Here is a 12,946-nt window from a genome sequence, read left to right on the forward strand (position 1 = left end):
CAATGACAACGGCTACGGCTTCGAAAACGTCAGTAATAAAGTTTGTTTGTGCTGGTTCAAACTTCATTGCGTTTATTCCTTTTCGTAAATTCGTCAAATGTTGGCGAATTTGTCTGGAGTTAGATTCTAAAGGACTGTATCAAAGTTCAGGAAAAGCAAAAGACGGTTGTTGTCTTGTGTTCACGTCCTCCACAAAACGTGAGATCATGCATTTTCACGTCGTAGTCGTGCAACGATGGCAAAGAAATGAACAGAAAAGCGTGATGCACGTGCAAAATTGTTGTTTTTGCCAATCTGAACCAACTGCTTTTTTGCCGTTCTCGTTGCCGTCGCCGTTGTCGTTGCTTAAGCTTCCTTTTGCTCGAAAGTGACTTCAAGTCTCACTGGCGGCCATGGCCTATTATCGATCGCTCTTTTTAAGCACCTAAAACGAACAAGTAAAAACGTTTGTAGATATTTTCACGGGATGTGAAATCTTGTTTTCTAGATGGAAGGAAGTTCTTCGCACCACCACACATGGTTCGCATACTCAGATTCAGCTTCTTGTCCAGCACATGCCGGAAGTAGCAAAGGTATATGGCTCGACTTAACTTTAAATTTGACAAGCCATTTACGTTAGTCAATTGATAAAAGCGTTTCCCCTTGCTTGCTTATGTTGGTCTTAAAGCTGATTTCTGCTTTCACGTTCATGGGCTTTTACTTGCGTAAATAAAGTACAGGTAACGTATGGAAGGTCGTGCGTAATCGTAAAAGTTGAACCTCACTCAACTTTACCCGCAGCCTTTCGTGCATCACCTCTTCATTAGTTACGCACGTAAGAGTTGTCCGACTGACAAGTGTGGAAATCTACTCTAACTCATCAATAAGAAAGAAGCTACAGAAACCGTTTCATTTGGATATTTCATTCAGAAGATGCGAGCATAGATAAATTAATCATAAATTGAATAAACAAAACGGTCTTTTAAAGGTACCTGATATCTTCGGAGAATTTTCTGATACTTCATTTGTTAAATTTAGGTAGGATGAAACAAAGTAATTGAATTATGTTTTACGTTCAAATCACTAGCAGTTACAAAACTTGTGCTGCAAAGTTTTATCTTCTTAGGTTAAAACTTCCGCGGCCAACACAATTGTAGAGGAATTCAGAGGAATGACTTTTTTGTCTGTTTAACAATGTTGAGAATCAAATGCAGCCTTTAATTAACTGCTGTTATAATTGATATAACAGATTATTCCGTCAATCCGCGAAAGCACGGATTTAAACTTTATTGCAATTTTTGATCAGTCAAAAGCCTCACCTGATTTTTAAATATTGTCAGGGGAATTGGCTCCTGATATTGACATTTCCAAATATATATGCGGCTGAAGGACAACATCTAAAGTTTATTTTGTTTTTTTGTCTTCACTATTTTCTGCAGAAATTTCTCGATCGCTGTATTGTTGAAGAGGGTGACCCAGAAGATGAAGATTACAAGGTAACTTCATTACAGGAAACACTTTCGAGCCTTTTAGAACAGGCAGCCCAAACGGCAATGATGGGAAATCTGTATTGCACGTAACCAAGCATATCTTCTCAATATTTTTCTCTAATGGAATTTGAAGACGGGCAACTTTCCACGCGGAAATTTAACAAATCACAAATCCTTCCTATTTTCTCTTATTTCAATGTAAACTCTTTAAATTTGCCAGTAGTATATGATCTTTAGGGGTAACCACGAGAAAGGCTTCAATTTCGATTGTTATTCCGCCTGGTATATTATATTAGCAGGAATCCCCCGTAACCTTCCTAAACATCGGACGTATTTCCGTATCCGATTCTTCACCCAAATCCCAAATTCTCTGCTAATTGCTCGTACCCAGGCTTCTCGCGCGTTAAGTTTAGGTTGCATTCTGCTAAAGTGGAAAGCAGTAACGCGTTATAATATAAATATATCTTAAAGACCTGTGTTTGTTTAATAATTCTGTTGTTGTAAATGTCATTCAGGTTTCATACGATCTTCGCTTCATTCAAGGCATGCCGGATGAAAAACGAAAGGAAAAAAACGCGAAAGAGTCACTGAGTGCTCTTCATGTAAGAATTTATTAGATTTATTATATAGACACGAGTGTTTTACTGGAAAATATACCACTCGTAAAATTCATAGAAACTACATCCGGGATCCGAGTGGTTTATTTTCCATAATCTCACACGTGAGTTTATCGATGACATTATTTCAGTAATTTCCCTCTATTATTTTATCGATGTCTTTTTGTCTATATAATAAAAAGAACATTACACGGCGGCTTAAAGACATGAATTTTATCTTATAATATTTTAATATTTTACGAACGAGCGCAGCGAGTGAGTAAAATATTGTTTTGCCACTCGAAAATAAAATTCATATCTTCGCGCCACCGTGTAATATCCTCTATATCTTTTCACTTCATACTTTTCCATTATATGGAAAAGAAATATTTAGCTCAAACGCCCTAAAATATTATCTTGCAACATATCCTTTTGAAAATTCACTTCATGATTTGCTGGTACGATTCTACATAGTTATCATTTCACCACTCTACTGGAGGATCGACCGGAGGCGGGGGCGCCTTTCCTTTTTTTCTTTTTTCGTTGCTTTGCTCAGTTTTTGGGTACTCGAGTAAGACTCTGTATCAATCAAGTGAGATTTTTGTGGAGTATATGCTGCTTGTTGTTGAAATATAGTTTCGAACCCAGGCCTAATATCCGTGCCCTTGGGACAGGGGGCTCAGTTATGACCTTCGGTTTGTCGATAAACAGATGCTCGCCCTCAAAGAACCATTTTGACGAGAAAAAGCACGATTGAAGCCCAGAAGTTCGGGCTTCGACGACCTCAAAGGCTTTTTGCGATTCAGGCCGAACCTCCTTTTCCCCTTCTCACTCATAAAGACAAAAGGAGGCTCTACTCGATCGCAGGGTGGATACCTCTAATTTGAATCAGACCAGGTCTGGACTCTGCCACTGTACACCCGCAGCTAATCCAAAACCAGACAAATTCTATTTATTTTAACTTGCACTGACAGTTTACTATATATACTCATGCATTCACCGCCAATAAATAAGCGATGATTATTTGTACATATTGGATAGTCCTTACAGTCAAACCGGGAAAACCGTGGACACCAGAAATATTTCTGGAATGTTATTGTCTTGCAAGAGGAAAGCCAATCAGGCATGAGAAAACTAAACTGGAAGCAAGAACATTAATTAGTTTGTGGTTTTGTGGCTAGTTCGCGTGTCCTGATCTCTGCTGTGATTGGTCATAACACAATAAACATTCCTAAGATATTTCAAAAGTTCGCTGTTTTCCTAAGCTCGATTACCAGCCGCTGTTCGGGAAATAAGCCCGCGCTCCTCTCTCGGGGAGGGCCAAGAGAGCGGCGGAAATCAAGCCTACAGTTTTCCCGGTCGCACTGTAATCATTTTAGTCAATGTGAAGAGAATAAGCTCGATTAATTGAAAGAGAATAATTATGTTTTCTGTTTCTCGGCAGACAATGGTGAAGTACCAGCGTCTTCAGTGTCTTACACACACTCTTTGCTCTGTTCTCATGGATATTAAGTGGTACGATCTCATTCTATTATCATATAATACCATCGCCTTTTTCTATAGATCGGGGGTAAAGTTCATGTCAAGTCCCGCTTTTTGGATACCTGACAAAGCAGAAGTCTACTTTTTCCCACCCGTCGATAGTTTAATTATGTTGAACAAATCGCGTTTGATAAAACCATTTCTACGAACCTAAGTGGCCAAAATTCTTTGTTCCTTATTTATTTCCTTTTTCTGGTATTTTTAGGCGTAAATTTGGCCTCATATGTGCGCTGCTGAACCAGTGCGTTTACATCCTTTTTGTAGTGCTTCTGATGGTCATGATGAAGAAACAAGTGGACTCCAAAAATCAGGTGAGTTTATTTATTCCCAAATGTTACAGAGATCCTAAAATTTAGAAAAATCTTTTACTGGTTCTGCAGAATCACACATAGAGTGTAGAGTATTTTAGAAACCTGTCTTTTAAGGCACGTTAAAGAGTCAGTGCATAAATCTTAATACATTAAGGAGCTTAAGCAACCGAGACGAAGGCAGTAAAAACGTAAGTAAAAATATATCTGCTTTCTTTAAAATTTTATACCCTACATTTAAGGTAGTTCAATTTGTAAAATGTAGGATAATTTTCCTGGAGTTGAATTCTTAGGGAAATTTTTAAGGGCTTAAAGAAAAAAAAGAAAATTCTAGTCACCGTCGAGTATTCACGTCCTCCATAACTGATTATATAACCCATTAGAAAGCTCTCACGTCGTCGTGCAGTGGACGTCAAAATAAGGTGCTAAATAGTGTAATTCACGTGTTTTGCTTCCTTTTTTACCGTCTTGTTGGGCCCGTCGTGGTGGTGATTGCCTAAGTTCTATTATGAACACGTCAGCTCCTGGGACCAAAAAATTTCATTCTACATATAAACGAGCGAGCTGTCACTGAACTTAAATGATCAATTCATAACGTACAGAAAACCACTTCACATGACCTCAACGTGTCTTTTAGGCCTTTAAAGCAGGCCACTGCCAAAAGCGATCATAATTCGTTGTGTTTTATTAACAGGGAACTGAACCTCTGATAGCGATATGTTTTAGAGACAGTTGGATTCACGCCACAGTATCCGTCTTTCTTATAATTGCATGTGGTTATAATCTGGCCAAAGAGGTCTTTCAGATGTTTGACGAGGTATGCACTATATTACTCTCTCTTTTTTCTATAAGAACAAATTTTATAAGATTGAATATCGAGGCTGAAATTCCCAAAATCTTGAGAATATGATAAGAATAAAAATCAAGGCTGAAAACGTGAAGGATATAAATTTGGGTGTTGAAAATCTGTTAATAGTGGTACAATGATATCAATTAACGTAACCGTGTTCAAAATTATTTCTTTCTCTTAACGGCAAAACTAGCCACCAAAAAGAAAAAGAAAGTGCCATTGCCATTAACTGCAATTTGTATCCAATACACTCTAAAACAGAAAGTCAGAGGCTACGAATTAAAAAGGAATAAGAGTCGATATTCAGCCTGGGCCGGAAAACAACATTCTTATAAAAAGAATAGAGTGTAACAAGCTTTCTTCTTACATTTTGTGACCTCTAGATGACGTACTAACTGATGCCGTTACGTTTTTCTCGCCCTTAGGGGTTGAAATATTTGTGTACCCTAAACAACTGGCTAGAAGTGACGTTATACGTCTTGACGCTAGTAACACTTGTCAGACCGAGATCTGAGGATATTTCTGAAATGGGAATTTGCGTTTTTCTTGTATGGATTGTATTACTTCAGTATATTAGCAAGTGAGTGTTGTTTAGTATTACTTTGATGTCTATCATCACTTAACGACGATGTTTTAACTGTTATCATCAGTAAGGCGCTGTCTCGTTCCCAGGGTCTTCCATGCTCTCTTCCTCAGATCTCAGATGGGGCCCTGGGAACAAGGTTGCTGATTAAGATTATGATGCGACAGAGAGGTAATCATTGGGCGTTGACCGGGATATGTGAATTCCACTTAAGTTATTTTTAGAAGTTGTAACTAAACGCAAGTCTAATTCCTGGGACGTCTACTCATTTAGATCTATTGTTTGAAACGCCATCAAGTCCATGCGCAACTGCCTCAGAGCAAACAATGCAGAATAAGTTAATGGAGCCTTTTGAATTATCACTGTAACCTTTTCGAGGGAGCTTTACGGGAACTTACTGGCGCCTAGATTTCTCGGTATCAATATTTCAGATGCGCCTGATGCGCGCATTTCAGTACAAGAAGTTAAAACAAACGTGAGATAAGCGATGGCTCCATTGGTGATCAGTAAGCCATTGCAAGGGAACAAACCCGGTCGCATCAGATCCCCTAAGCATCGTTTAATTTGGCGCTAAGGGCAACAGTCATGAAAATGAACTTGATCTTTTATTACAATGGCACATATTGCAACTCGTTCTTTGCTGGCTGTGTTGTCACATGACGTTAATACCGTTATTGTCACCTGTTTCAGATTTAATTATGTTGGTTTATACATTGTTATGATAACGAAAACCATTAAAACGGTATCCAAGGTAAGCTTCCTTCTTTGTCAGTAAATTTAACCCTCGGACGTACATGTAAATTCATACCCCCTCTGTGGTACAAGGGGGGTGGATGGAACGCCCCCTAGAGTTTTTGATATGTTGCAGTATTTCAGAACGATTTTACCTTCAGTGGAAAGCCTTTGATCTTCTTAACAAGATCAAGTATATTTTATGGGTGGTGGCGCTGATGGAGGCCTGTGACGTCACCAACAATGTTGTTGGTGGCCATCTTGGATTTTACCAAGAATTAGGAATCAGGTTAAAACCGCAAGAAATGGTGATTTTTTTGTGCTTGACAAGACAAATAACACATAAATAAGCACTTTGCATGATTTTAGTCACAAGATTTACTTTCATGTTGAAAAAGTTGAAAAAAAAGGGCTTTCACTAAAAAATGGCTTGATCGCCTCCTACTTATGACGTCATATCTCGTAACCATAGAAATAGGCCACTTGCACTAAGAGGTCTCGTGACCAATACTTCCCTTAAACAATGAGTTGGAATCTTGCTGATGCCAAAAATTGACAGAGCACTTAAAAATTATCTTACACCCGAAATTTTAGAGGAAACGCATTTAAGGGAGATATTTTTGGCAATTTCATTTTTCAAGAAAGTAGTAGGATTTGTATTGGCCGCCATGTTGGAGGGCATACTCTTGCCCTCCAACATGGCGGCCAAAACTACTTTTTGTTTATATCTTGTTAAATGGCCTAGGACCATCACTGCTCGACTTGACTCAAAATGCGCGCGAGGGATGAACAAACCGCTACTAAAAACATCAGGAGCTGATGCTCTACCCTCTATGAAAAAAATCAGAAAAACCTTAGGGAGGGGTGGATGCCACTCTCCCCCCACTTCCTTTTACGTCCAAGGGTTAAGTCTCTTTCTGTAAGGTGCTGTATAATAACTTACTAAGGTGTTCAACCCGCAGATTCAAAAGTTATTATAGGATTGTCATTACTTGATACAAAATTTTCGTTTTAAAGTGAAGGGCATGTACCCTTAATGCCAATTTCCTAGCTAAGGTGAGCTAACAACGCGCTTTTTTCGTGCTGGTATTATATGCCCTTTGTAGAGCAGGTTTGAACTGCACCATGAACGGGCTACAAGGATTTTCTTTTTTATCCTTCTAGGTTACGGTTATTCTTCTTATTCTTCTGGCAGCGTTTGCTTTCTCACTTTACGTTGTTGTTCCCAAGGACATGGTAAGTTAAGCTGCTCAACTTTATGCACATCATAAGGGAAAGTTTTAGCGCCAAAATCGTGTCAAAAGCAAAGCCCACAAACAAGCTGTGTCCACTCTTGAGGAGCATCCGATTTAATTAATTTTTTTTTGCTTGACCTTAGCCTTTGTAATTCCCAGCAGTTCCTGTAAATAACGTAACCAAACAATTTGTTGTTTGGGTCTTAATTATTTGCTTCATCTCTTCAGGCGCAAATTTGTACATGAATACACTAGGGAATATAAATACTTTAAGAAGCGCATGAGAGAAAAAATGCCGGACTTTTTGGGACACTTCTCCTTGAAAAAAATTCCTTTTGTTATTTTTAGGCTGAGAAGACAGGCGATATTTCGCGACGCCACTACTCGTTTCCCCCAGAAAGGACGTCTGAACAACGAGCGCAGAAATTCCGTACTGATGACGTTTACTACCCAGATCTGGGTAATGGTTCAGATTGGTCGTGTTGCGAGAGAAATTTGCTTCAACCAATCAGAAGCACTACGCAGATCTGGGTAGTGATCGTCATCAGTATGGAATTTCTGCAGTCGTTGCTCAGACTTCACTTCGTGGGAAAACCCCTGGTATCGTCGCAAAATGTCGGCTGTTTTTTCAGGCTATCTTATTTTTAATGTGTTTCTATTACATTTTCAGCCCCCAAATTCGACCACGGACAACACTGGAAATCTTCGTTTTAAAAACATTCCTTCGTCATTTGCTGCTACATTTTTCATGATGCTTGATAACTTGCAGTATGACAATATTCTGTTGAACTACAGTGGTTCCGTGGGCAATGGATTAGTTTTATACATTCTCTATTTTGCGTATTGTTTTATGATGCCCATAATATTTCTTAATTTACTGGTGAGTAGAACTCGCATTTGTTGTTGTATTAAATTGACTTAAAGTTGTTCGAAAGAAAGGCTTAATTTCAGTTTTTCTGGAGAGCTAAAGAAGATTTTTGCAGTCAAAATACTGACATAAAATCGCTTATTTTCGCTCTTTAATTTCCCGCTCGCCGCCACTTTGAATAATTATGACTTTTCGGTTGCTAAGGCGACGAGAATCACATGAGCGGCCGCCCCCTCTCCCTAAATGAGGCGCCTAGAAGTAGCGGCTGCACACAGGCCATTCTGACCAGTGTCTGATCATTATTAACCAAGTCTTTTAATGTTTGCTAATTTCAGATCGGTTTGGCTGTAGGTGACATCGATACCATTCGAAAGACTGCTGCATTGGAAAGATACACAAGCCAGGTAGACATATTATTCATGATATTTTAATGCGTTGTGCGTGCAGTTGCTGTGTGGCGTGACGCCCTTGTCGACCTTTTAATGCCCAGGTGACTAAAGGAAACTTTAGATTGCGAGCAGTATCTTATTTTCTTTTTGAGTCACAGTAGATTGAGAGAACGCGTTGGGGGCGAGCCGCGAGGAACGAGGGGGGAAGCCCGAGCGAAGAAAAACTAACCTCTCCTCCCTTTTACCATTATTTTGCATAATTTTACTTTTTCTCTCTTCTCGCGTGGCTCGGAGGAAAGGACGACCGCTCGTGGTCTAAGGAAACTACATGCTCTGTTGACGACAGTAGACGTTGAATTACGTGAGTTGCGCGGTGCGCAGAAGAAACATGCAGGAGTGCAAGTGCAGAAACGATTTGGCAAACGTTCATAAATTTGAACCTAACGGGTCTCGAAATAAAACCAAGTTTGTGTTTTCATTATGTCAAGGGCTCTTGATAGAAAAAAGAGATGAGCCCAACAGAAATTGAAACATTGATCTTCCAAGAACCACGACTTAACCACTGGCCTATAATGGGAAGACTACCTAACTAGTTCATTCCCTGAGGCATACAGTGGAACGTAACCCCACTCCGCGGACATCCGTGTATATAACGAATTACACGAGTTTCGTTCTCTAAAATTGCATGACCTACTTAATGCGGACATCGGCCGCGATTAATACGGACAACGGACTCACAAACTCTCATATATCGTCTTAACCCCGCTCTATTTACAGAAATTATCTATCTGCGTACTGTCTATGACCTTATTGACTGAATATTTTACCAGCGAAAACCTAACTAAAAGGGCGTATGACTTTTCAAAGTTTCTATCATTTAAACAAACTCGTGTTAACGGGCCCTTAGTCTTAGTATCTATGAAAAGCTTTAAAACATATTTCCGTGCCATTTTTTCTTTCAGAGCCCGATTAATACGGACACCCAGATAATACGGACAATTGACAATTATTCCTCGAGCCCGAATGGGCTCTGAGTCAATAGCCCATGAGCCCGAAGGCGAAATGGGCTATTGACTCAGAGGCTATGAGGGCGAGAGGAACAATTGTTTTAGTAAAATCTAACTATTTGGTCAAAAATATCGAGACAAAAATATCGAGACAAAACGACTTTAGCTAGTTAAAGCTAGACTTTAATCCTTTTTCCGTCGAAAAGCCGGCGCTTTTCGCTACTAGTGGGCTATAACAAATAGCCCAGTAGCAGCTCAACCAATCAGAACGCAGCATTGCTAATAGATCACTAGTTGGATTTTACTAATATAGCATATCCCCTTGATGTCTGAATAAGCCGGGCTACACTGTAGTTGTGATAGGTAACTTTTTCTTCCGAGTGGGGGCGATAAGCCTGATCCCGGCGGGGCTCTTAATCTTTACACGCTAGTGAGGCGCTAACGTTTTTGTCGCCGGTTGTTTACTCACCAGGTGGAGCATCTATCCCAGCTTGAACGAGCCATTCCAAGCTTTATTCTCAGTAGCGTTCAAGTGACAGAGTATGTAGAGTATCCCAACAGACCAAAGAACTTCAAGACTAAGGTTTGTCAACATTAAAAACTGAGTTTCGAGCTTGTATCCCGGAATTACAATAAACTCAAAAATTTGTGACAAATCCATTTGGCCACAAACTTCTTGACCATTGCAAAGTTACATTTTTCTTAATCGCTAATTTCCTTCAGGCTAGATTTTTACATTTTACCATGCAAAACAAGTGATTTTTAGAATTCATTCCATCTATTTTCAATTATTCTGGAATACAGCCAAACCCTCCACGTAATGGACTGGCCCTGTTTAGATTCTTCTCCGAATCTGGATTCGCTGCATTATTGTTCGTTACCTACATTCCAACAATCTAAGATAATCGTCAAAATTGTTGGGAAGGCTATCACCTTTTACCTCTTTTTTCCTTCTTTTCCCCGCCCCTGGCCCATTTAAACAAAACTAAAGTGTTTGCGCGGGTAACTATTCAGTTGTTGACCAAAAAAAAAATTTGGGAATGACGTTTTGCAAGCTTTTCTGGATACAGGCCTGCCCAGAGGGAATAGGCACGAACGGGACTCATAGATCCCATGCAAGGTGATGGTATTTAGGAAAAAAGAAAACCATATTGTTTATCATGATTAAACTGATCAGAATTGCTGTTCAGTTGGATAACCTTAGTAGTATAGTAGGAATGAAATTATCCTTTATTGTGGATTTAATTAACTTTTAGATCATAACCTTTTTTCTTTATCTCATGAATAAATTGCTGGCAAATCTCGTCAAGATAAGGTCATGTGCTATTCTTAAGTGCTTTAACCAGTTTGACAGTTTTTTTGATGGATTATTTCACTGCCTTCTCTGTTTAGCTCATAAAAAAAAATCTGCCATTTCCGAGTTCCTTAATCTGTCACTTTCAAAACGAGGTTAAGTGCATAACCTTTTTTTTAAAATGAGTTTTATTTGCATGAGAATGAAAAATGATTTTCACATCAATGGCTTCGCACTTAGACAGAGGCTTAGGAGATCTCAGAAATGGCCTATTTCTGTGGATCCTCTTTGTGTATTTAAAATCCAAGCCGTCAGAGATGGGCACTTCCCAATGATCACTTGTGGCCAAGCGAGAGAGCTTGCTTACCGGTTTTTACCCTGCATGATAGATGATGCACCATTGTCCTGAACTTACATGATTTATACAATACAATACAAACTCTAATGACACTTCCTAAAGAGGGCTTTTCACTGACAATGAAATGAAATAAATGAAGAGTCGTGGATGAGAGGACGACAGACGTGCCCTCTTACAATATATTTTAAAATGTGAACTGTAAGCTCGGACGTCAGCATACAAAGGCGCCACTGGCAGCCGCTCTCAGTCCATTTATGAGCTTACTGTACCCATCCAACTCATGATGTGAGTGATGTGATGTGTGTAGGTTGACCACAACATCGTGGTCTACGTCCCCTACTGTTTTCGAACAGTGCTGTGGGTTCTTTTAAATCACACAAGAACTAGATAAGTGTAAGTGCTGTGACACAGGACCTACGATTTTTCGTCCTAATCCGAGAAGACTAGAAAGTCTAACCGTTTGCAGATGTATAGTGGTCCGCTAACGCCATAGCAATTTTGCACTTTTTTGGTGAAATTTAGACACTTTCCTTTCTATTTTAGTTTATTTTTTTTAAATTTGTTTTCTTTGGATTATTTTTATCTTTCTTAAAAAATTTTTTTCTTTTAATAATTTTTATCTTATCTTTTTTTCATTCTCCCTTTTGTAGCTTTAATTATTTCTTCTTACTTTTTATTTTGATTTATTTTATAATTTTTATTTTATTTGGTTATACAATTTTTTGTTTTATTAAAATTTACAAACAGTGATCTAATTTTGAAAAAAAAGTCTCTAGCCCAGCAACGCCATAGACCAGAATTCCTCGCTCGCAACGAAGCGTTCCTCGTGCGCTTTTTCTCACTTCAGCCAATTGCCCGTGCCACATTTCTGCATGCAACATGTCGAAAAGGAAACAAACGTGGGACAATTACAAGGACAAGGTAGCCAAAAAAGAAGAAACGACAAAGGGGCAGCTGCTGCTGCCGGAGGGAGCGATGGAATTACCGTACTCAGAGATTGTCTAGCCAGGTGGAAGGCAAATGCCAGAAGTACTCGAGAATCGGGCCATTGACTCTGGTTCCTCTCGATCAAGAGCCATCACTCGAGAACATTAAAAAATCATGCCAGTTGCATTTTAACGCGGATTTGGTGTAAAATGGGGTTGACAGGCCTACACGACTCCCCAGCGCGTGTTTAAAATATACTTTTCATAGTTTGGCTCTCACGAGTATGTCTTTGAGCGACCGCCCTCTTTTGTAAGATACGAGGCGCAGTTTTTTGTAGATTTCGCTCAGTAATGGTTGTTTTTCTATTAAATGCCAGTTTCTCATGAGAATTTGCTTTATGCACCTATCAATGTAAACCCCCTCGGGGGGGGGGGGGGAAGTGCGGGCAAGGGGTGGGGATTTGACAAATTTTAAAATTTTTGGATCAAATTCCCCAGGGAACGAAAGGTCAATCAAAAGTGTCACAAAAGACCCCACCCCAGGGCAAAAAATCTAAACAAACGATACTATAATACTATAAAAAAACGAATAAAAGAACATTTCAAAGGGTCCAAAAGTACGTTGTTACTACTTTTATTTAACGTTAACGTAAGCTCCGTTAAGTTACTCGCTGTAATTAAGTATTTTCTCTCTCCACAAGCATTTCTTATTTTGAACAACAAAATCGCTCCAGGAAGATTGACTGTGCTGTTATAATATTAATGAAACGTAAAATACTTTATATCATG

The 12,946-nt window shown here is 39.2% G+C and overlaps 1 protein-coding gene across 1 annotated transcript in view; it reads left to right on the forward strand.

Moving 5' to 3' along the window:
* LOC140928179 (transient receptor potential cation channel subfamily A member 1-like) overlaps nt 1–12,946 on the forward strand; it is a 47,656-nt gene that overhangs the window by 30,004 nt on the left and 4,706 nt on the right. The window contains exons 16-27 of the mRNA XM_073377889.1: nt 488–572; nt 1,419–1,475; nt 1,985–2,071; nt 3,510–3,580; nt 3,813–3,918; nt 4,610–4,732; nt 5,191–5,345; nt 6,039–6,099; nt 7,245–7,316; nt 7,986–8,195; nt 8,519–8,587; nt 10,052–10,162. Coding sequence (XP_073233990.1) covers nt 488–572; nt 1,419–1,475; nt 1,985–2,071; nt 3,510–3,580; nt 3,813–3,918; nt 4,610–4,732; nt 5,191–5,345; nt 6,039–6,099; nt 7,245–7,316; nt 7,986–8,195; nt 8,519–8,587; nt 10,052–10,162 — 1,207 coding nt within the window. The remainder of the gene's footprint in view (nt 1–487; nt 573–1,418; nt 1,476–1,984; nt 2,072–3,509; nt 3,581–3,812; nt 3,919–4,609; nt 4,733–5,190; nt 5,346–6,038; nt 6,100–7,244; nt 7,317–7,985; nt 8,196–8,518; nt 8,588–10,051; nt 10,163–12,946) is intronic.

Source organism: Porites lutea, chromosome 2 (genome assembly GCF_958299795.1).
Source record: "Porites lutea chromosome 2, jaPorLute2.1, whole genome shotgun sequence".
NCBI classification, from domain to species: Eukaryota; Metazoa; Cnidaria; class Anthozoa; order Scleractinia; family Poritidae; genus Porites; species Porites lutea.